The sequence below is a fragment of the Dermacentor silvarum genome, chromosome 3 (genome assembly GCF_013339745.2).
Source record: "Dermacentor silvarum isolate Dsil-2018 chromosome 3, BIME_Dsil_1.4, whole genome shotgun sequence".
NCBI classification, from domain to species: Eukaryota; Metazoa; Arthropoda; class Arachnida; order Ixodida; family Ixodidae; genus Dermacentor; species Dermacentor silvarum.
In genome coordinates this window covers 132,627,714-132,650,318 of record NC_051156.1, presented here as the reverse complement: position 1 = coordinate 132,650,318, position 22,605 = coordinate 132,627,714, and the positions used below count along the sequence as shown (strand labels likewise).

General features: G+C 45.6%; 1 protein-coding gene across 1 annotated transcript; it reads right to left on the bottom strand.

Moving 5' to 3' along the window:
• Positions 1–259: 259 nt before the first annotated feature.
• On the bottom strand, positions 260–13,437 carry LOC119444797 (endothelin-converting enzyme 1). The gene is made up of 3 exons (XM_037709139.1): positions 13,254–13,437; positions 6,238–6,470; positions 260–601 (listed from the first exon to the last, which is right to left on the bottom strand). The coding sequence occupies exons 1-3, from the start codon at positions 13,435–13,437 to the stop codon at positions 260–262; spliced, it is 759 nt and encodes a 252-aa protein (XP_037565067.1).
• Between the last annotated feature and the right edge of the window lie 9,168 nt (positions 13,438–22,605).

Here is a 22,605-nt window from a genome sequence, read left to right as displayed (position 1 = left end):
CATCTAGTATTCAGCGACCAGTTATTCAGCACATAGTGTTGCTTCACCTGTTTGCTAACAATCTATTTAGAAAATCTCATTGTGCAAGACTCTTCCATCAAAATCCCCTTCATTCGAAATAAACCTTCATCGCCGACTTCCGAATGTGCTTTTATTGCAGCTGTCATTGAGCTTTTTGAATAATCACCTCTGAAGGAAAATATAACGAAACAAATGCTATTGCAGTAAGATGAAAAGAGGAGGAGCAGCAGCAAAGTGTTCACTTCCAAAAGGTGCACTTCTTTCGTGGATTCATAGGTTCACCAGGGGCGCAGCCAAAGGCACTCGAGAACTCGGGCATGTTCATCAGGGGCACTATGCAGCGGGATCGGTATGGTGCATAGTAGCTCGTTAACCTGCTTTTCTCATGGCACCATGTCACACAGTGATTGACGAAGAACAAGCGCTCTGCCGACATGTCAAGCCCCGCTAGCGTGACGTTGCTCTCCGATGAGGACAACGAAGCAAAGGCCGTGTACGCAGTTATGATGCCCACCCAGTCCGCCAGGTTCTCGGAGTCCATCTTGTAATTCAACGCCTCCTGGCGGGCGCTGACTGGTAGCTGCGAATAGCGATCACTTTTGGTGTTAAGTTCTGAGGCAATATCTTGATGTGAATGAATCCACCACGTGGGCTACGAAAGGTGAGAACACCGTGGTGGAAATATGGACACGGAGAAACGACATTTATAAAATAACGATGTTTTCGGTGGCGCATAACACATTCAAACACATAATCAATGTAGTTTACGGCTAGGAGTAACTCTTATTGCAGCGTTCCGACCTTAAGTACTGCAGAACTGCAGATAACCATCACGAGCGTTTCTTGTCACTCGATAGCGATATCCGGAGGTTATTTATGGCTGCCGAGTGGGCCACTCACGGCACTTTGCCGTAGTGGCGGCCAGATGCTACGGCCAGATGAAATTTTCAAATGCGAGGAACAATTAACACAGGAGTGAATGGGCTTTGCTGAACTGTACAGTAGCTGTATTCAATCACCCCATAATATTTGAAAAGTATTCATATCTGTCAATAACTATTTATTCATTGACACACCACCATTACGCTTAATCTGCATTGTTTATGTGTTGGCAATGTTGTCAATTCTTGCTGTAAGACGTAATCTCAAGCATTTCGCGCTTCATCTTTAAGCAAGACCAACAAGCGCTCACGTTCTTGTACAGTAACAGAGATTGACGCATTGTGAGCGAAGAACAGAAGCGATAGATGCTTTACTCTCGGTATGTTCCAAATGGTAAGGTTCCGAATTTGTTGCTGGTTGGCGTGCGCTTGTGCAGTCGTCATGTGCCGTCACAGGGCGCGGATATTTGCGGTGAATGTGTTTTACTTCGTCTACAAAACTATGCACGCTGCGGCAGCGAACGTGCTCCGATACAAGTGCAAACTACGGAAAGGTAACCGATGATTAGGGATTTAGTACTGTGGGTCTGTCAAAAAAGAAAGACAGAAAAAGAAGAAAAAAGCCCAGTCCCGCGTTGACGTAGCGATTCAACCTTTTTTTTTCTTAAGATGCAACACCTTTTGTTGTATGAGCTTTATCCATGGGTAAATCTAATGACACAACTCATTATCTACCGGTTCATTTCATGCAACGACCAGCCCACAACCACTTCATCTCAAGAACACACATTGACCTCACCAAAGCAAGTGTCAGAGACAAGTTTGGACCATTCATGTTCATCTCGTTCATTACTTAACGAGGGTCTCGAATCCGGCAACAATGATGCCTTCAGGTAGCTTATGTGGGTTTATTGACCAGTTGCCTTCACCCAAAAAGATCATGTACTCTGACGCCTGCGGCAGAAAGGATGTTCCACATCCGCCGTCAAGGTTTGTGAGTGGTGGCGCTGGCTAACACTCCCAGGGTCAGTTGTAGTGGTAAAACATAAATACCCCAGAAAGTGAATGGGAAAACGGCGCCGTGGTAGCTTAGTGGTAAGAGCATCACGCGCGCTCTAATGCGGGATCGTTCCCCACCTGCGGCAAGTTTCATCCACGTTTTTTTTTTTTTTTTCATCCACTTTCATTTCCATTTTTTATCATTTCGGTAATTCACTTAGTGAGTCCACATAATTTTCCCTATGTTGTCCTTCGTGTATATGTTAGTTGGCTTCGTAAGATATCGTAATCAGGTCGTCGTTTTGGCACGCAAAACATCATAATTAAATTTATCTTGATAAAATGCCAAGCTGGATCTACTCACGACCGATTTGTGCGATTGCCGCAGGCATAGCGCCCTTTTAGTGTATTCTTGAATAATAGCGGTCGAGTCCCAGGATTTCAGTGCTTCATCGAGTGTTATCCCTTGTACGTCGAATGCGTGCATCAGCTCGTGGGCTGCCAACTGCAAGCAGAAAAAAAATTGTAGAGGGAAGCAAAAATGAGTATTTGTGTCAACGAAGTACACTAAGCAGATCAGAAAAGGACTTTACGTAAGAAAAATTTTTAAAGTGAAGCTTCCTTTCACTCTTCCTTCCACTTTTCCGCTGCTGCTGCTGCTGCTGTCTTGCACACCGCGTCGGGAGGTGGTTCAGAGCACACACTCTCGCCTTTTCTTGCCCATAACACATAACATACAACATTGTACAGTCATTTTACCACTGACACCGGGACAACCTCCGACGCGTGTCGCCCGAATACATGCACAGGACGAGTGTGAAGTAATTCTCTGCAAATCATGTAGCTAACCCATGGCGCATTTACTATTCATTGCCACTCGCATGTTAACAATATCTGAAAAATGGGAACTCGGGCGCATGCCGTACTCTGTGTATGCCTGGAAGTATTTAGTATAACACCCGTATCAAACTCATTGACGTTTGCATACGTATTTTATTATAGGGGCTGCTGTTAAGAGGTACACTTGTAACTATATATGTAAGTCATATATATTGGACGCGAGTTAAAGAAGTTAGAAAAATTGAATAGATAGCAATCACTTACACGAACAGTACGTTACATGCAAGCTTTGTACATTCGATGGGCATCACTACTAACGTGTCTGTCCTCCTGTCGAAACATGATTACCGCTGTGGCAATCGGTTCTCTCAGGATACCACAGAAGCTTTAGACGCGTTAAATATAACGCCTATAAATATGGAGAAAAGAGGGCTGTGTTCTCGCCGCTTAATCCGCATTGCATCAAGATGCAATACGAAGTGTAATTCGCTAGCTACTGCTGCCGCTCTATCGCGCGCCAGTGTTCTGACAGCGAGTGCCTGTGGTCATTGTGTGGGAAGTGTTATTGTTTTAATGTTTTTTTTCTGTACGAGTTTGACACCATGCTTGTTCTATTTGTTAGTAAGCCAATGTATAAAATTTATAGGGCTGGTAAAAACACGAGGGCGACCACGATGGCCGAAAAGCGCCTGGAGTGCTCATATAATTACTTTGGCAATAAAATACCTCAAATGCCACGAACTCATAATTTCAGGACGCGAGATTCACCGCGAACAAAGACGCTCTCTCCACTTGCTCTTTCTAGAAATAGCTTCCCTGCGTTCTCCGTACTGGAGCCAGAGGGTCGCGTCACGTATAGGTCACTGATCAAGCCTTTTATTGCGAAATCAAATATATTGACACGTGTACATGTTTATCTTTCACCGGTGGCCGCTTTCCACCGGCTAACAAATGTTAAACGTTATCGCTCGGCACAGGACGCGCCTGTATCGGAAGTTTCTAGAACGTTATCGATGCTTCTTTCCGTTGCCTGTTTTCACCGACGCTTATGTTATCTGATTGTATTACCGACGCGAATTGTCTAGAACTTTCTGGAACACCCGCGGGCTTCAGGGATTAATCTGGAGCCTTCGATGGCTCAGGTATAAAAGCCGACGCGTTTCGCCGCTGATCAGATTTTCGACGATCGCCGATTGTGTTCGCCGCTATCGTTGTGCTTTGAGTGTAGCTTGCTTTTGTGGGCACAGGTTCGCCCTATAAACAACCAGTTTCTTCATACACAGTTTTGCGACTCTTTTCTTTACCGCTAAAGCCCCTATATTTATAAAAGTAGCGCCATCCACTTCCCTCATCCTCCGTTCCACTATCGCGCTCGGCGCGACCAGCGCAATCGAGGCGCGATATCGACAGTGGCGCGGCCTGCGTCGGGCCTGCCGTGGCAGACGACAGCTAACGCGCTACCAGAGGAAATCCGAGGAAAACTTCGATCGCGCCCTGCGGAGACGTTTTTGAGGCGCGATTTTGCTTCGTCAGTCAGTAACTGGTCTTAATAATGCCGTTTTGGAAGTGGCAACGCAACGATGCGAGACGGCGCAAATATCAAGTGTGCAGCAAGCGTTTGCGCACGCCGGATGGTAAACAAAAAAAGCTTTTTGCCCTCGCCTTGTCGGTTGCGGTAACTTAAGGCGCAGCAGCATGCCATCACAACGAAGTTCTTGTCCCTAACACGTTTGATCCATTCGTGCGTACAGCACTTTCGTCGCACAGGCCCGAGAATGGCAGTCGGAGCGCGCTGGAAAGAAAAAAATATACAAAAGCGCGACGCGAACTTCCACGTGACACGGATTGGCCAATGGGGGAGCGGAGGAGGCTGGGGCGACTGGAGGCGGCTAAGAGAGGGCGAGGAGGCAGCGCCGGGGTGAGCGCGGTGGCGGCAAGATCTAAGAATGGCGCTACTTTTATAAATATAGGGGCTTTATTTACCGCCAGTACTACGTGACATCTGGTGGAGGTGCTTTTGTGTCCATGCAGCGGACGCCCCCGAAAAGCCGTGATCCAAGCCCGAACGCCGAAGAGAGTACCGACGTTGTCCCAGAGCATTGAGCTAGCCTTAGGCTACAAAACCAACCCCCGGAATACGGACTTGTTCCCGAGAAGACCAAGAGGACAAAAGTCACGACCTCGGCAGCAGCTACCATGACAGCCCCCGCGCCAACATCTGCAAACGTGATGCAACAACCTAGGGAGCCGCCGACTTTCCGCGGTTCGCCATGTGAAGACCCCAAATTCTGGCTGGAGGCATACGACCGGGTCGCTACGTTCAAGCAAGTGGGACTGCGAAGACAAGCTGCGCCATGTTTACTTCTCGCTTGAAGACGCCGCCAGAGGCTGGTTCGAGAATAGGGAGCGTGCACTAACAACCTGGGACCTCTTCCGAGCCGCATTCCTGGACAGCCTTCACTAGCTGTCGTCCGTAAAGAAAGAGCTGCAGCCTTGTTGGAAAACCATGTGACAGCTCCGGAATGAGAGCATCGGTATGTACACTGAAGAAATGACTCGATTATTCCGGCACGCCGACCTCGCTATGCCAGGAAGACAAGACAGTTCGCATGCTCATGCGGGGAGTAAGCAGGAGCTATTCGCCGGACTGTTGAGGAATCCACCAACGACAGTCCAAGACTTTCTCTCGGAGGCTACGATGATCGAGAAAGCACTGGACATGCGCAACCGGCAATACAATCGCCGTTCGACGCCACATTACGCCGAAGTCCAAGGACTCTCCCACGACCTACGAGACACCCTCAGGGCGATAGTACGCGAAGAGCTGCAGAAGTTGTTACCGTCGTCGCAGCCTCAAGTTGCTTCCATCGCCGATATCGTGCGGGAGGAAATCCAGCAATCGCTGGATTTCCGCAACCGCAACCCCAGCCGGAAGCGACGACCTACGCCGCCGTCGCCCGTCGTCAAGGTCCCCCTCCGCGCTCGTGCCAGGGCCCCGTAACGCCGCAGTTCCGACGTCCACCACCGCCGCCGCCAGCACGCCCGCCCGTCGCCCAGCGCAGCTACCAAAGGAAGACAGACATTTGGCGCGCCCCCGACCACCGCTCGTTCTGCTATCACTGCGGGGAAGCCGGCCATGTCTACCGCCGATACCCATACCGCTAGATGGGCCTACGAGGGTTCGCCGTCAATGCACCACGTCTACAGCTTGGCGAGCGACACTTTTGAATGACACTTTTGAATCACCTTTTTGGACACGGTTGATAGTCATGCGGATGCTAAACTTGCCTTTACCGGTGTACACCCTTCTTCTATCTTATCATCACTCCTCATCCAGCCTTTATGTCCCCGTTCCCCCCTGCCCCTGTTCAGAGTGGCAGGCTAGAGCATGCTAGCTCAGGCCGACCTCTCTGCCTTCCTTCAAGTGAATTCTATCTCTCCTTCGGACTATTCAAAGCTTGTGTGCAGCCTAACAAGCGAATATTTGCATGCTTACCGTTCCGAGGCCACCATAGTTCAGACCAAGCAGTCCATGCGGATAAAAGAAGGGTCGCTGTAAGATGCTTGTTGGTAGGATGAGAGCATTGTACTTGTAATAATAGATAGCAGTCACTTCCGTCTCGTCGTAGAGCCATGACGTCTGGTCAGCCCAAATGTCTTGGGTGGAGAGAGATAGAGCCTTGATCCATGTGGGGAAAAGTAGGTCCGGGACTGCATCCGGGTACGGTTCTGCGCCATGCGTAGGAAAAACTATATGATGCCTAACTCGACCACTTACTGCATGCATGGAAACAAACACAGGCGATCGGTTTATGATGAAAGTGAAACAATGGAGCTAAAATATTCTGGTGTGAAGTTCCGTAGCTTAGGTTGATACTAAAAAATAGATTATATTTATCTGTTGGGGTATAAAGAAAGGAATCAGAAGAAAAAAACAGAAAGGCAGGAAAGAAAGAAAGAAAGAAGGACAGAAACAAGCTATTTCTGTCATATTATAACCGCAATCTCGCAAGCAATTCGCACCACGTGTTCTATTTAAAGGTTATTTAATTTACTCACACTAATGACTTTTGAGGAATGTCTACCTTTCTAAGCATTCCAACCATGCGACGAATTCACAATTGTTCAGTTTATCGAAACAAATATTTTCTAGTTAAATACGCAACAACCTTTCATTGTTTGTGTAATTGCATCATAAGTCTTTTTGTTCTGAATAGATCTCGGATATTCGGAATGTTCGATCAGTTCCAAAGAGTAACGTTGATGCCATTTGTAACTGCACTTTGACCACAAAAAATAGCAGCATCATGTGCTAGTAAAGTTTATCTTTAAAGCAACTGGTTTATTTTATTTCGCTCTTCAGTTTTGAGTCATCATCACCTACGTCACCGTACGCATGCCCATCTAATTGCCCCCTCTAACTATGAGTACTATCACCAGCGTCAAGGCTGTGCGCATAAAGTAACCAGCTCCGTAGCTATTGCGCGCTGAAACAGCACTCGAGAATGGTGGCCCTATGGCCTAGGTTGACCTGATCGCACAAAAACAAATGACAATGATTAACTGGCTAGAACCACCCAACATCCGTTCCCTGCAATCCCATTGGGTGACGGTGTTCTCCGCACATCACCACCGGCGGAAACCACTGATTGCACCAGCAGTGTCGCGGTAGTCCTGAAGTGGCGCTGTCAAGTTCTTGCGGCCCGAAAAGAAGCGGTGTTCTGCGTATGGCTGCCGTTTCGACACCCGAGCGGCTGGCCTTCCGCTGTATCGTTTTCCGCACTGAAAGCTTCAAGCACCCATCGAACCTAATTAGCAATACTGCTGCGATTTCAGGCCATAAAAACAAAGTTTTGGCGTTTAACAGTAAATTTGACCGCCATTTTATTTTAATTCTTTTCCTAAGCTCGGTGCTCTAATCACGAGGTCGCGACCACAGGCATTCTCTCGTTCCATTGGCAGCCGGATCTTTGAAACATTTCGGCGAACTACGCTAATAGGGAACCACAAATGAGAGAAGCACGAGCACTCGTGTTTGCCTCCTTACTTGACCTGTCTTCGTGCAGTTAAACCAAAAGTTAACATGCACCAAAAGGCCCAGCTAAAAACCCTTCTTCAGGCTTTGGAACACTCTGCGTGTGCGTAAAGCGCCACTTTCTCGTCTTCATTCCTTCGGACAGCTCGCGCATCGAGGCATCGTGTTACACGGCACAATCTGCAGAACCGGCCAACGATCCCCCTTACTTTCGTCGTAGCAGATGATGCTACGCGAAAAATGTGTGGCGTTGCAGGTACCAACTTGATGACCACGTAGAGCAATCATGTTTTGGCATTTCTTCGCTGGAGTGCCAAATTCCATCAACGTTTTAACATACACATGATATAGTCATAGCTGTGTACGATTTTATAATATGCAGTTGGTTATTATTTACCGCATAATACGCGCTTCTCTCGCTTAAGCTTTTTCGCGAAATATGCCTTTGATACAATATGGCTGGCGCCAGCGGGAAGCCGAAGCTTCATTGGTTAGTGGTATGGCACACATTAAAAAATATCAGCATTCACAGAAGGTGAAAAATCAAGTGAATTCATAGGAGGCTTGCATGTAGAGAGTCTTATTTATGAGGCTGGTATACAAGGGGGTCTTTTATGGGCCGGCGCTGCGAACAGTTACCAGTTCGTATAATTAAACACCATTGTCGTTCGAGACATATTTCATGCAGACGGTAGTTGCGTGAGGATGTTGCATGACGAAGCTATACTCTAGTGCCTCGAGTATGTTATAGCCATTCCAATTGGCGCTGTAAAGGAGTCCTTCCTGGTTTCAATTCGAAGTTGCAGTGAACGGAAGGGTTTCGTGAACAATGCGCGCCTCCTCATATTGATTGTCGTTTGCTTCCATTGCGGGAGGTGTCTACCATGGTGTCGATAAAGACCATTTCAGGCCACATGAAACATTGCATAGCATGTAATGGCTTGGCTCTTGATGTTAACCACGAACCTTTCATGTGGTTGTTATACATACACGAGGCGCTGTCCTGTTAACAGCCATGAAGAATGTTTTTCTTGGGTGGCTGTTTCGGAGAAAGGCGAAAGTAGTAGCAATTTTTTTTCGTAAGACATGTGCGCATAACTCTTGTTTTTACGCATTACTGCAGTGCCTACATTTGAGCAGAACAACTCAACAGAGCAACCAGAAGCTTGATAAAAGCTTTGTGGGCAGTATCCTATTATAACATACTGATTTATATGTAATGTTGAAACCAGATACCAATATTGCAGTTCCGTGTAAAACGAAATATCTGGCATAACGTAGGACTAAAGGAATGTTAAGTTTAGATCGAAGTGTCGCACAATGAAAATTTTAATATACTGAATTTCCATACATTGTTTTTACGCAATATTTATGAACAGACACGCTGCACCTCTGGTTTGCACAAGCAGTAACCCCTGCAACTCTATAGTTTTGATATCTAAGCAGCAAATTCTAACGATTCACGCAGTTTCGAAAAACAAAGACTGCACTTCAGGCGTGACTGCAGAAAGCAGCCAAAACATTCGTCAGGAAGTACGGCTGGCGCACCCCATACACCGAGCATGCACCAAGCGAACGAGCGCGCGCGGCAGGCGAGTGAGCCGGAGCGAGCAGCGTCCTGCCCGTGACGTCACTCGTGAGACGGAGCCACTCCAACTTCTCACCGCTAATCGCCTCTTATCTTAAAACTACCATTTCGTGTCTCGGTTATGAAACGGCCTTGAAACGGAGACCTCAGCATGAGACACATATAAGGCTTTCGCCTCGATAATACACCCGCGCAAAAGCTGCCGCGTATGTCAGACAAAATCAAATGTGCCGAGCAGATGGCAAAGGCGCTGGAATTCCCGAGGCCAAAAGGAGGAACGACGTCGCAGTAGGTTGGCTATTCTACAGCAACGCGCAGTTCCACGTGACCGTGCTTGGCGAATGGCAACGGAGCGGCACGTGGAAAACAGAGGCCCATCTCTGGTTCCCTGCAGGAGCCACATGGAGTAACTCTAGGCCTCATATTATAGCGACGCCACCTGTTCTGCGGTCCCGCGGCGCTCGGTTTTGGTATTGCCCACATTTACCGTTGGAATTCTGTGATAAATATATTTAATTACATGTGATTTTCAACGTCTCTGAAAAAAATCAAGGTGCATTATATGTGGCTGCCTTCAAATTTGAAATTGAGACAGCCCCAAAGGTATTAACGAAAACGTAAATAATAAATGTTTGTTCATTTGTATTGTCATAATAAGCTAAGCAGCGCCCAAGTATTTCCGCCTCACCGCACAGATTGCATGCGAACATAATTGACAGTTTTAGTTTAGCGCTTGAAACCAAACGTAAACGCATTACGTACGTTAACAAATAGCGTTTTCATCATTTCGCATGCTCTGAACAATACTGGGCCTTTGTTCTTTACGTGTGCTATCACAGCGTACGTTATTTGGCGAGTTTACTGTTCGTAATGTTTACGGATGTTAAGAAATAGCGTTATCAAACATGGCGATATCCATGGCTCCCGCTTCAGCATGAATTCTCGTTATCGCTACGCTCTCAATCGCGTTGATGGCCAGGAACTATTGAAATAAGCTTTCTGTTTCTGTAAACTAACCTGAAACGTCAGTTATGAGCGTCTAGCGCGTCTAACTTCTAAGATGGCTTGGCGATTCCAGTGCCCGTAGGCCTAACGAGAAGCGTCCGAATAGAAAAAACAGGATTGCTGGTAATGGCTTGTCTTGTTTTGCTTGGATATGTCTCGCACGAGGAATCAGACGGCGTCCTGTTTAATAACGCCGTCCTCACATTTGCGTTCCGGTACGGTTAACTAAATGTCTTAAAAGGACGCGCACCCTAACCTCCCACAATGGTGCTTATGTTATACGTTCGTTAGGCGGCAAAGGCTACTCTAAAACTGCCATTAGGTGTCTTACGGCAAATAGTGTTTTTAACAGCGGAGCTGTTAAAGCTACTGGTTAGGCCGTGTAGTGCGAACAAAAAATTCGCCGCATATGTGCTTGCTTCTCTGCAACTGACGTCGAAAGACGACAGTCTTTTGCCACCCCTGATACGTAACGCCCTCTCTTCTCCGCGCTCCTGCCCCTGACGCTCTTCCCCTCTCACTCCTCCCATGATGGATGCGATGGAGGTTTTGCTCAATTCAATTCAAATTTTCCGCGTTTGCGCTGCTCTCTCACCATCTGTTGGGAGCTACTATTACTGTTGGCTTAAAGCCGGCTACAGAGCCACGTACGGCTTCAGTCGGCTTGTTTTTAACGCGGAGCATCTCTTCGACACCATTTCTAAAGCGTTAATTTTTATTTACTAGCGTAAAAACCAGTCATATGCGTTTTTTTTAATTAAATGAATGCTGCGCATCACGGTTACATACATATATTTTGCCTCAAAAAGACCTGAGGTTTCCTTTGCGCTGTATTGACCCTTTTCTCGGTGATCCAGTGGGCGCTACCATGTTTAATCACGTGGTGAGGCGTCCGTTGCGTGCCTCAACTGCCTCCGTAGCCTCCTTGTTTACAATGGAAGTGTATGACGCCGGTGCGGCTTAGAAAACCTCTGTTTCCGGAGACATCGTAGACGGTGACTAGGTGGACGACACGAAGCTTTGATCACAGCTTCAGAGAACATGCAAAAGCGCTTTCGGAGCTGATTAAGCTATGTCCAAACGGCGCAAGCAGGGCATATGGTGCTTGTTCTAAAAGCGGGGCTATATACGTATTCCAAGCTATCCAAACATACTGCTCATGAATTCAGTCAGGATTAGTGTGTTTTGTTCTTTTTTCTTTATTCGGTAAATATTTTGAAGCAGTGGCTTGTTAGTTTCTGACTCAGCGATGTTCCTCGGTGCGGCCACTGTCTGATTATTTTCTGCCTAATCGCTCGCGGGTGTGCTCAGTTCGGATAGGTTTGTGCTTGATACGCACAAGGCTTGAAACGTAGCTGTTTTGTACATTGTAATACCTTGTAGCAAATATACATTATAGCAAGTAACTCGCTTACTCTTGTGGACCCTCAAGAAACATTCAGCTACGGCCATTCGTGCGCCATCAGTGTAGTCCGTCATTTATTGTGCGTATGCAGTGCTTATATATTCAAGTGTGCGCCCATTTACTTATTCTTGAGACGTCGGCGATAGAGTGGGCGTAAGTTCTCCGGCCATTTGGGACAGATGTGTATAGATAACGTGCGCGAAACTTACTATGATAGGAAGCGGCGCTACTCCCGTTGTCATTGTTTATCACTCTTGCCGACGTTCTGGGGATGAAGCCTTTTCTTTGGAAGTTAGCAATAAAAGGCTGGCGGATGAGCAAATTCCTGTATCCTCGAGGAAAGCCGTACATCTCGAAGTGCCGGTAACACGTTCGGACAGTTGCAGCAGCGGTCCGTGAACTTGGCCACACAGGTTCGGTCCATTCCTTAACATGCCAGTCACTATTTTTGCAGCCAACTACTGCACACGTCTTCAATTCACATGATTCAATCTAGCATGATTGAAGCAGAGGGTGTTAGCGAAAACTCAGTTGCATTTCCGATAGCTCATCGCACAGAAGCGAGGTATATAAGCGTTAATGGTTTCGTATTCGTGCGCGGTCACTGAGGAGACGTATGCCATCTCGTTTCTCTAAAGCAAACTGCTCCGCGAAAAGGGTCAATAATGTTGGCGTGTAGGACCCCGTGCCACCAGTGCTTGTAGCTTGGTTGGTTTTGGCCTGGTGGCTGAAGCTGTTTGGCCGGGTGGTTGAATCGAGTGACAGACAGACACAGAAAGTTTTTCGCGTTTTAGGTAGCCCAATAAAGACTATCCTATTTAAAAACTCCGCCTGGCGATGACATCACCGCGCGTTGTCTAGCAACCACCTCGCGGGCGGCGTGTGCTTCGCCTCCTCTCCGTGCCGTCCACATGTTGCATTGACATGGAGGGCGCGGCGCGCGCTATTCTCGGGAGAGGAGTTCGCGCCGAACGCGCGCGGTGTTCCTGACTGCGGCCGGCGCCTCTGGCGCCGGCTGAGCAGGTGTCGACCAGCCACGCCCTGGCAACTGTGGAGGCGCCGCTTGGCCGTAATGTCACCGGGGAGATAAAGCTCAGAGCCGCCGCGAAGGTGACCGAACTCTCGTTGACTCTGTGGCGAGTACATGTAGCCTTGACATGCGCGACCAATGAAGATCCGGACACCAGAAGAAGGAGCCGCTCATGTTGAAGCGCGTCGCACGGCCAAGCGAGAATCTGCGAGTCAGCTGTGAGCCGATTCGGAATACCGTACCTAGCAGCACTTGGCATTTTCAAGCAAAACTTAGCCAAGCCTAGTACAACCTGAAAAAAGCTAGGTCAATCACTAGCTCCGCTGTTTACTCCAGCCTTGCACCACTAGTGCAAGCTTCCCACATTTTTTAGTCAAAAATTTGTATTGTTTAAAAAAATCTTGTAGCCTATATGCCAGATTTAGGCTACGAGTAAAACGAATACTGACTGTAATGCTTTTCGACCGACACGGGGTCCAATCGATTTCCTGGGCTTCCCACGTGGGTGGTTATGTTGTCAAGCTTGCGGAGTGCCAACTCTCGATCTCTGCCTGTGAACCAGCTTGATGACTCCAGAGACTTGCGGAGGGCACGGCGGATGCTGGTCAGCATACGCTTAGCTAAGTCAACCATCTCCGGTGGCACCTCTGTTAAATTGAAAAAAATGCCAGGTGACCGAGTTACAACAATCCTGATGCTAATAAAGCACTGGAAAATATTTGACTAACGTTAGGCCCTGCAAAATGAAGTACCAACAAGACAATGCATGACTACTGTAATGTACATTCTGTACTAAGCTATTCCTTCATTTGCATTGCACCTGGCCTCAGTAGCGTAGCGCCCCATCGAATTATTTATATATTTACTTCACTATACTGTAGACCATTATGGCCCAGGTAGGAGGGACATTGCAATACATTGAGAGATAAAAGGGCTACTTTGGCAGAATCCAAAAGGGAAAAAAATATTATCGACAGTACTCATGTCACATATGGCGCAGAATTTTCTTGAACAACTGTAGCACGAAATAAAATGGGAACGCAAATACAGTTTAAGGGCTTCGTCAAGCCTAGCAGGCTCGTACATAAACTAGGGAACACAGTCTGAGTGCGAAACTGTGCGCGAAAACAAAAGTTTGTTTGCTTCATTGTCCGCGAAAATTGGTCGTAAGGGGTGTTACTGCGGCGTGTTGTTCATCGGCTGATGCACTTTAGATGGGGGGGGGGGTAATTTAGGCTTCACAAATAATACATTGCCAATGTTTTTGACGGCCTACACTGCAAAGTAGAACAATGTAGGGTCACTGTATGCACTCATGACTTCAGAGGCTGAATGTAGCCTTCTATATTTATCCTATATAAGCACTGCCACGATCCTGTGAAGCCTTCCCAAGGAATGAAAATATTTTTGGTGTGGGGGTGTAGTCACAATCTTGAATACTCCAACATTTGTCATAAACAGGCATTGCGCGCTTGCAGCTTAACCTTTGTTGTCGCCATTGCCAACTTCCTTTTCTTTGAAAATTGCATCATCTCCAATGCTGACAAAGTAATTGCTCAGATGTCTGTTCTCCAAGTCATGCCACCTAAAGAGCTGGAGCCTTAATAACAATAGCTGCTCACTCTTTTAATATGAGGGCTTTTTGTGTAGTATATAAGCACAACATGATCCTCCTTCCGCTTCGTATTTATCAGCATAATTTTTTAAACATGACTTCCTACATCCCATTGGAAACGCTAACTTTCAATGTTCCCTAGACTATGCGTTAACGGGTTATGGTTTTGGCAATGTAAGTTAATTCTTTAGAAGCAATACAATAGTTCGCAAAACGCTTTAGGGACACCTGGTTTGGCCTATCGAAAAAAGTGATGCACTAAATACCACTGATTACAAAGCGCTATACTGTGATTTAATATGTTAAAATCATCATACGGTATATCAAGCGGTCCATAATTAGGAATTATTGACCTATTACCTTTTTGCGAGCCGGCATCACACGTGCTATCCTTTACTCATCAGAAAATTTACCATTGCATGAAGACGTATCAAATACCTTTCAATTCCACTTAACATTGCGACATAGCGTTTTGAGAAAGCATTTAGAATTTTACGTGGTCCTGTAGTCTTTTGAAGCGCAGTTTTTTTTCCAAGATCAATAAACCACCTGCCCTTTTGAACGCAGAGAATGTCCCTAGTATTGTCCCCAACAGTGTCGCCATCGGTCATGATCACCTGGCTGTGAACACTGGATGGCATTAAATAAATAAAAGCAACCGGGAAGCACTTCATTGCATTATACCGGCCAATATTCATGCCGTCCTCTCAATCCGTAATGATTTGCCACAAATGGTTTTGGTTGGCGCCGCTAACTACGTCACAGGCATAATTTGGAGCTTCTTGAGTACTCTCTATAGTAAAAATCTCGTACCTTAACACAGCTCGTTTCTAGCATTACTATCATGGAGTCATTGACAGGCTCAAATAAAAAAAAACGCAGTGTATTTATCCAAGAGACAAAAACATATGAATTCGTCCATAACATAACTAGTCATGCACATTAGCAGAGCCGGCATGTGAGCGAGACACGTGTGACAAAGTTTATTCACTTGTTCACCCGTGCACTGTAAAAAATAAGGACACTATCACAGTAGTAAAGGGGCCGATTTTCTCTTTAAGCCATTGTTTTACTCGCGCGAATTGTCGGGTGAAGTGAAATGCATCGCTCACTCTGTCCACAGTAAGAGAGTGAAATGTCCTTTATACTCCGCCCTTCTGAGAGAGAGTAGAATGTGTGTTCGACTCTTGCGGTAACAGAGAGAATTACATAACATAGACTTCTGCTCAAACTGCAGGAGGCTGGTCCAGAACATGGCAAAGTATTGCTCACGCAAACAGTACAAACAGCACACCGTTTTTCTTGTAATAGAACAGTCATCCAGACACAAATGGGTGTGGAGTTCAGCGCACTACTGTTTAGAGCGAAGCTATTAAGGGCAAGTTTCCCCAGGATCGTGTCCGCGTGTAGAACAAAAAAAAAACTATTATCTTCAGCATCAACTTGGCTCCATGTGCGTGGCGGTCTGCCGCCAGTTGTGCCTTAGCACAGGTATGAAAACGTATGATGGATGGCCTATTGTTATACCCCTCGCCACCACCCATGCCTCTTTCACAAGTGTCGCGATACGCGGCGGCGGCACGTCCCACCAATCGTTGTGCCCCTTTGCGTCGTGACGTTGAGATCGCGTAGAGATCCCACTGTTATTAGCAGTTCCCCTTGGGACAGACGTTCGTTTAACCAACTCTTCCAGGATCGTGACGTCAGGATCCTGATGTTGCCATGCAGTGTGCTGCGGCTAAGAACGCTGTGGCTCATACGCTAGTCTACGACGATGGGGCGGACTTGGCGCACCAAACGCACTCCTTCGCCATCGCCCCGACAGAAACAAGATGCCGGTGTCCTTGCTCTTTCACAAACGTGGCGAAGACGCTCAATATAGTCAATAATCATAACATATAGATTGACTTTACCAATATTCACTGTAGCAGACCCACCATAGTGACAGCTTCGCTGGCTTCCATCTTCACAGTAATGAAAGGATTCTGATTTTTATTGGGCGTTACCCCACCGCACGCCCGCACAACATCACGGAGCAGCACAGCATCGGAGAAAGACTATCCGCCCAGCGTGCAGGAGGCAGGCGCCAAGGCGATGCAAAATACATCTTGTGTCAGCCATCTCGGGCCGCCACGAAAAGAGGGCAGTCGTTCAGCATTGGTTCGATTGAACAAGTCCATCACGGTAGGTGATCTTTAACTTACGTGGCACACTCTTCGTCATCATGAAAACAGTCTAATGTGCATGAACTCAGTCACTAGTCAAGCGGCGAGTTATTCACAGGAATCGAATATAACGGGTATTGTTGTAGTATTAGTGAAAGGGGGGTTCTGCGTTGTTGCTATTGGCTCGCTCTCCACGTTTACTGTTTTCGATATGCCTGTGCATTTGCTGGTATAAGTTGGCACCTAAGAATTATGTCGTATGAACAGCTAAATCAACTTTCCTCGGGGGGTTCAAAGCGTAAGCTGTACATTGCAGGGCAGACTTAATTGCATTTCCCGCCTTAATATTTTTAGTGGATAAATAAAGAATCAATATAAAATGTTACCTTGCATTGTGCCGGTCGACTGTCATACAGAAACTAAGGATTTGTTCAACAAGCTTATAACCTTGGTCTAAATGACGCGTTTACATGGTTTACATGGAGGTTTACATGATTACATGGTTTAAATGGAGTGAAGTCGAGCTTTATGACAAAATATTATCAGCTTTTGATCCAACCAAATAGGAGATATGATACGCCTCTGTATAGCTTTGACACCGGGCGGCCATATTTCTGCACATCCACGGCAAGGTGCGCGCTTAGAAAAAAGGAGGTGCTGCCCTTACATGAATGTCTAAGCAAAGTATTTATAACCAAAACTAGACATGCGGCTTTACACGAATATATTCGACACATTTCTAAATTTACTGTACTCTGTCAGGAGCACCTTACGCTGTCTTATAACATAGCATGAAAAATTTTTTTTTCGCGCAATTTACACAACCTGGCCCAATTTACACTACCGCATGCTTAGCAGCTCATCTGGTAACCTCATGGCCGGCATATAAGTAAAAAGTTGTGCTTGAAATGCGGTTTCTGGCTCAATCGGGTGCATCTGTCTCTTCAATCGCAGTGCCAATACATTGCGAGTTTGCGCACGTTTGTTCTTTGTTTGATTTTCCACTGTATAATTTGTTCAAAAATGTTCCCAATTACAAATGAAGAATATTTCTCACTGCATTAGCGATTAGATTTTACAGAATATGTTTATGTATTATTGCAAGATATGTTGTAAGGTTCATGACCAAATTTTGTAATCGAATTTTATGTGTGTATCATTATGTTTCTCGAAATATTACTCGGTTAACTTGTGACTGTTTAATCAATAAAAAATTACCCTTTAAGAAAAACATGTTTCATTCAAGTGACTCGGCGACTAAAGATCAAATCCAATTCGCCAAGCATAAATTAAGCGCAGGAGTTGCTTATGTAGGTATCGAATATCCCCGACATGTAAATCCTTTCTAACGTGACCATGACACCACATCGCGAGTGCTTTCACACTATTAGGAAGAGTACAAGTAATCTGTTCCGAAGGAGTACAATACCTTGTTAGGAGGAGTAGAATCGGTGTTAGGAGGAGTACCAGCACTCTGTTTGTAGGAGTTGAAGCACTCAGTTTGGGGAAGTACTAATACTTTTGTGGGGTGGAGTATTCGTACTCTGCGGAAGAGTTCTAGCACTCTGTTGAGGAGGAGTGCTAATACTCTGTCCGGGGGAGTTGCTGTACTCTCTCTGAGATGGAGGTGTATTACACAGGAAAAGGAAGTTAAGTATGGGTGAAGCAGATACCACCTCAAACAGAGTTCCCGGAATTCCCTTTTTACAATGGCAGGTATTCATTTTTAGTATGAGTACTCGACTGACCCAATGCCTCACAACTTCAAGTGTACCAGAGAACTGGAAGAACGCCAAAATTATATTAATGCATAAGAAGAGAGACGGTAAACAATTGAATAATTATAGACCCACTACCTAGCTTTCAGTACTGTATAAGATATTTATCAAGACAGTTTCCAAAAGAATAAGAAAAGGTATTGCGTTTTTGATCTTTTCACGAAATGTTTCTGTGAGCAATATATAATTGTAAAGTCTATATATGTATATATATATATATATATATATATGTATATATATAATGAGTGTGTGTGTATATATTATACTGTATATGTCTTGTATTCAATGTCTGCCCGTCCTGCAAGGACCACAATGTGGTCTGCAGTATGTACTAAATAAATAAATAAATAAATAAATATACCAGCCCTCTGCAGAATCAAGCAAGTGCGAATGTCAAAGCTTGCCGCTGTTTTTTGGCTGCTTGCTATTTATTATTCGCCGTAACGTTGTGGCTTCGCGTTGTAGCTGTGTCACAAACCTTTGCTAGTGACGACGATAACATTGGTGCAGCTCTACTTTGGCGTTCCTTGAGTGACCCACCGAGCGTCGGGTGATTTGCGCGTGCGAAGCAAATTGTCCTTGCTCGTGTTTCCTTCAAGAAGCGCAAGGACAGTTTGCGCCCGCGTTTTGATAAATAAAAGCTGTGTAACAGGAAGTTGCAAGCAGTCCACCGCTTTAGCACAGGCGTGTCATTAGGTAGCCTGTTTGTCAATAGAAATCGGGCCATAATGTGTGAAATTTTCACTCCGCGAGCTGTGTTGCGCCAGCCGGGCAGCACTGGTTTGAATTGTTTAACTCTCTGTCGTACTTCAATAGAAGTCTAACCGTGGTGCGATCGCAGTCAAGCCCGACCTGGATAATTATTTTTGATTCCGATCAAGGATGGTCGCTTCACCACTGTCCAACATTCCGAACTGAGTTGATTAGCTCATTCAGCATGGCGGTGCATACAACCACCTAGAATCGCGAACAACTGGATCCGGATTGTTAAAAATTTTCGTCAAAAGTGCCCAAAGAAAAGCACCCTATGCGGATCTGAAATATGCCTTTCTGACAACGATTTGCCCAAACAAGACGAAATCTTCAACCTTGTAAAAATGCATAAACAGCCTGAATGTCCGAAAAATTTTAAGGTATACTATTGGACATTCCGTCTGTTTGGAGATTCTGGTGAACTGAACATACAGGCAGCAAGCAAACTCCACCGGCTGACGGGGCTCATTTGATAGAGCTTACGGAGCAGCCTGGATCTCTCATTGGAATGCACCATTAGACCGACTCCCACTGTGCGTCGGGTCTAAACGGTTTCAACAGAGAAGCGAAACGTGTCATTTGCTTAGATTTACGGCGATTCTGGCAGCAAACAAGAATAAGCATTCCTTCGTGAAACAACGCTCGGATGTTTGAGATTTCGTTTGATAAATACCTCAACACTCGGTAATGTATAGCTTCTTGCCTATACAGTGTAATTCAATTCTTAAGTATTCTTCAAAAGCAGCTAATTGCCATGGATTTCTTTTGATAAATAATTATTTTTATGCCTTGTGATCTATGATGTTGAAATGTACTCGTCTGCTAAATATGTTACATATTCCAATGCAGTATACTTGCAAACCTTTTTGCGATTTCTTCCACTGTTCATATGACACCCAGAGACCGAGTCTTAGTTCGTGTAAGGTTGTCTCTGCTCTGCTAAGAAAAGAATTGACTATCTACTGCTGGCGGTTAACCTTGTTGGGCACGCATTTTAACTCTTTCATAAGTTATTAAGTGATTGTGACGGCTCATACGCATTTATGAAGCACGCCACCCTCTAAATAAAACAGCGGAATCTATTGAGTCCCTTCTTTCATATCTTTAATTTCGTGACTTATACGGTTTGTATGTGCCAATTTTGGCTAATCCGCTGAAACAGACCTGTGCCACCATAGTACAAGGGATACAGAAGTTGCGATCTAAGCTGTGCAAAGCAACATTATGATTAATTACATCACCTTACACGTGGCACAGGATGAAAATAAACTCATTGAGTACACTGTTGTTCGCTGTGTAGCATTTATCCGACCACTTCAGTACAGATACCCTCAACACACACACTGACATGCGTGTTGAATCAGCACATCTTTTTAACATGTCAGATGTTGCAATGATTAAAGTGGGCCATCCTATCACTATTTACAATGATTTGGAAATGTTGGGTGTTGAGAGTATGCACTAAAATAAGGCTACAAGAAGTTCAATGAAAGCCATCGTTATGCTTAATTGAAACGAAGAAATAATAAGACGACTGGAAATGAAATTGCGCGAAAAAATATCTTGGCGCAGGTGGGTACTAAACGCAGGTGTTCGGCATTGCGCGTGTGCTTCTTTACAAATTCTTACGCTACCACGCCGTTACTTCCTGTCTACATCCTTGGGTGTTTGTGCTTACAATTAGCCCTGGTTGTGTTAGCCAACGCCACTGACATCGAAGGCGGTGAACGTGGCATATCCTTCCTACAACTTAATCTATTTATTATAAACTTTATTGTAAAGGCTGAAATGGGTAATGAGAACCGTACGTTATGAAGGGGGCCCCAAGTCCACGGCCCCACTCACTTCAGCCGCCCGCCTAGCGTGACCCATAAGTGCCAGTTTCATCGCAGGGTCAGAGTTTGCGAGTTGAGCCTCCCACATTTTCGACTTGCTACACAGGAAAGAATCTAACTTTATTTAAAATGATAGATTTTTCCTGCGCCAATTTGGAGCCGCAAGAGTAAGTGCTAGGATATATCCGAATCTGCTGCGCTATGTAGTTTCGTTTCAACGACGTAGTACCGGCAGTGACACTCCAGTCAAATCATGCTTGAATCTAACAGCGCCTATTATGCTCACGTCTAAAAATAATCTTCCCCTTTGCTATTGAAATAAGATTGATGTTTACCTCCGTCCTCCTTGATTTGGCAAAGGCAATGCAGGCCTGGTACATCCCAGCTGCTTTTTGCTGGGAATTTTGATTGGAATATGGTACACTTAAATCGCCAAGGAACGCCATGATCGTGACTTCAATGCCTCTTGAAAGCTGAAAGCAAACAAAAAGGAGGTTTATGATTCTTACGCAGATTATCCGCGTTGTTAAGCGGTCAAGCGTCCTAGCTCCTTAAAGCGTGCGGCTGAAATCCAGGTGCTCCCATTGCGAGTACTAGCTATGGCTATCAATTGGTACATGAAACTTGAAAGCGCGCCACTTTATTTTGAACAGCCATTGAATAGGAACAAGAGGATGCGCTTGGTTGAAATGCACATGTCTTTGTCCCGTCGAAATAAAAATATATTCCTTTGCAGGGAAACAATATGGTCTCAGCCGTCTGCTGACGATACTCAGTGTAAGATCGTCGAGCAAGGGGGAATCTAACCGCAGAGACAAACTGAATTCAGGCATAAAAGAGAAAGGGCGACTGCCCGATGGGAGACATAGAAAACGAGAGGATGAGCTTACACGTAGACGTGAGCGCGAAGCGAGTGAGGCAAAAAAAAAGTGCACAAAAGAATGGTGGCTCTGGTGGAGACGATCTGTGACTGTCCCGAGCAGATATCGATTGCGGCGTCGTGTACAACCACCCTCGCGGTTCGCCGCTCGCATACAGCCCACCCAAATGCGCGTAATGAATTCCTCGTGGTGAATGCCATCTGGAAGATTAAAGTTGGCAGATGAGGCAACTTTACTGCTACCGTTCTTTCGTCGCTTTTTTGTTCTTCAGGATCGTTTTAGACACTCACGACTTTTGGTGTACCAGAAAGCTGGGAGAACGCCTACAATATACTCATCCATAAGAAGGAAGACGTTAAAAAATTGAAAAATTATATACCCATTAGCTTTCTCTCAGTATTACATAAACTATTCACCAAGGTAATTTCAAATAGAATCAGGGCAACACTTGACTTCAGCCAACAAAGAAAACAGGCTGGCTTCAGGAAGGGATATTCTACGATGGACCATATCCACGTCGTCAACTAGGTAATAGAGAAATCTGCGGAGTACACTCAACCTCTCTATATGGCTTTCATAGATTACGAAAAAGCATTTGATTCAGTAGACATACCAGCAGTCATAGAGGCATTACGTAACCAAAAAGTACAACATGCATACCTGAATATATTGGCAAATATCTACAAGGATTGCACAGCAACCTTGGTTCTCCACAAGAAAAGTAGAAAGTTACCTATCAAGAAAGGGGTCAGGCAAGGATACACAATCTTTCCA

What these genes read in the sequence shown, in the direction of transcription:
- LOC119444797 (XM_037709139.1), bottom strand. Translation starts at nt 13,437, where the DNA reads ATGGTTGACTTAGCTAAGCGTATGCTGACCAGCATCCGCCGTGCCCTC. An exon ending in GTCGGTCGAAAAGCATTACA is followed by an intron (nt 6,471 to 13,253) that starts GTCAGTATTCGT and finishes CGCATGGCGCAG; the next exon opens with AACCGTACCCGGATGCAGTC. An exon ending in ACTATGGTGGCCTCGGAACG is followed by an intron (nt 602 to 6,237) that starts GTAAGCATGCAA and finishes CGCTATTCGCAG; the next exon opens with CTACCAGTCAGCGCCCGCCA.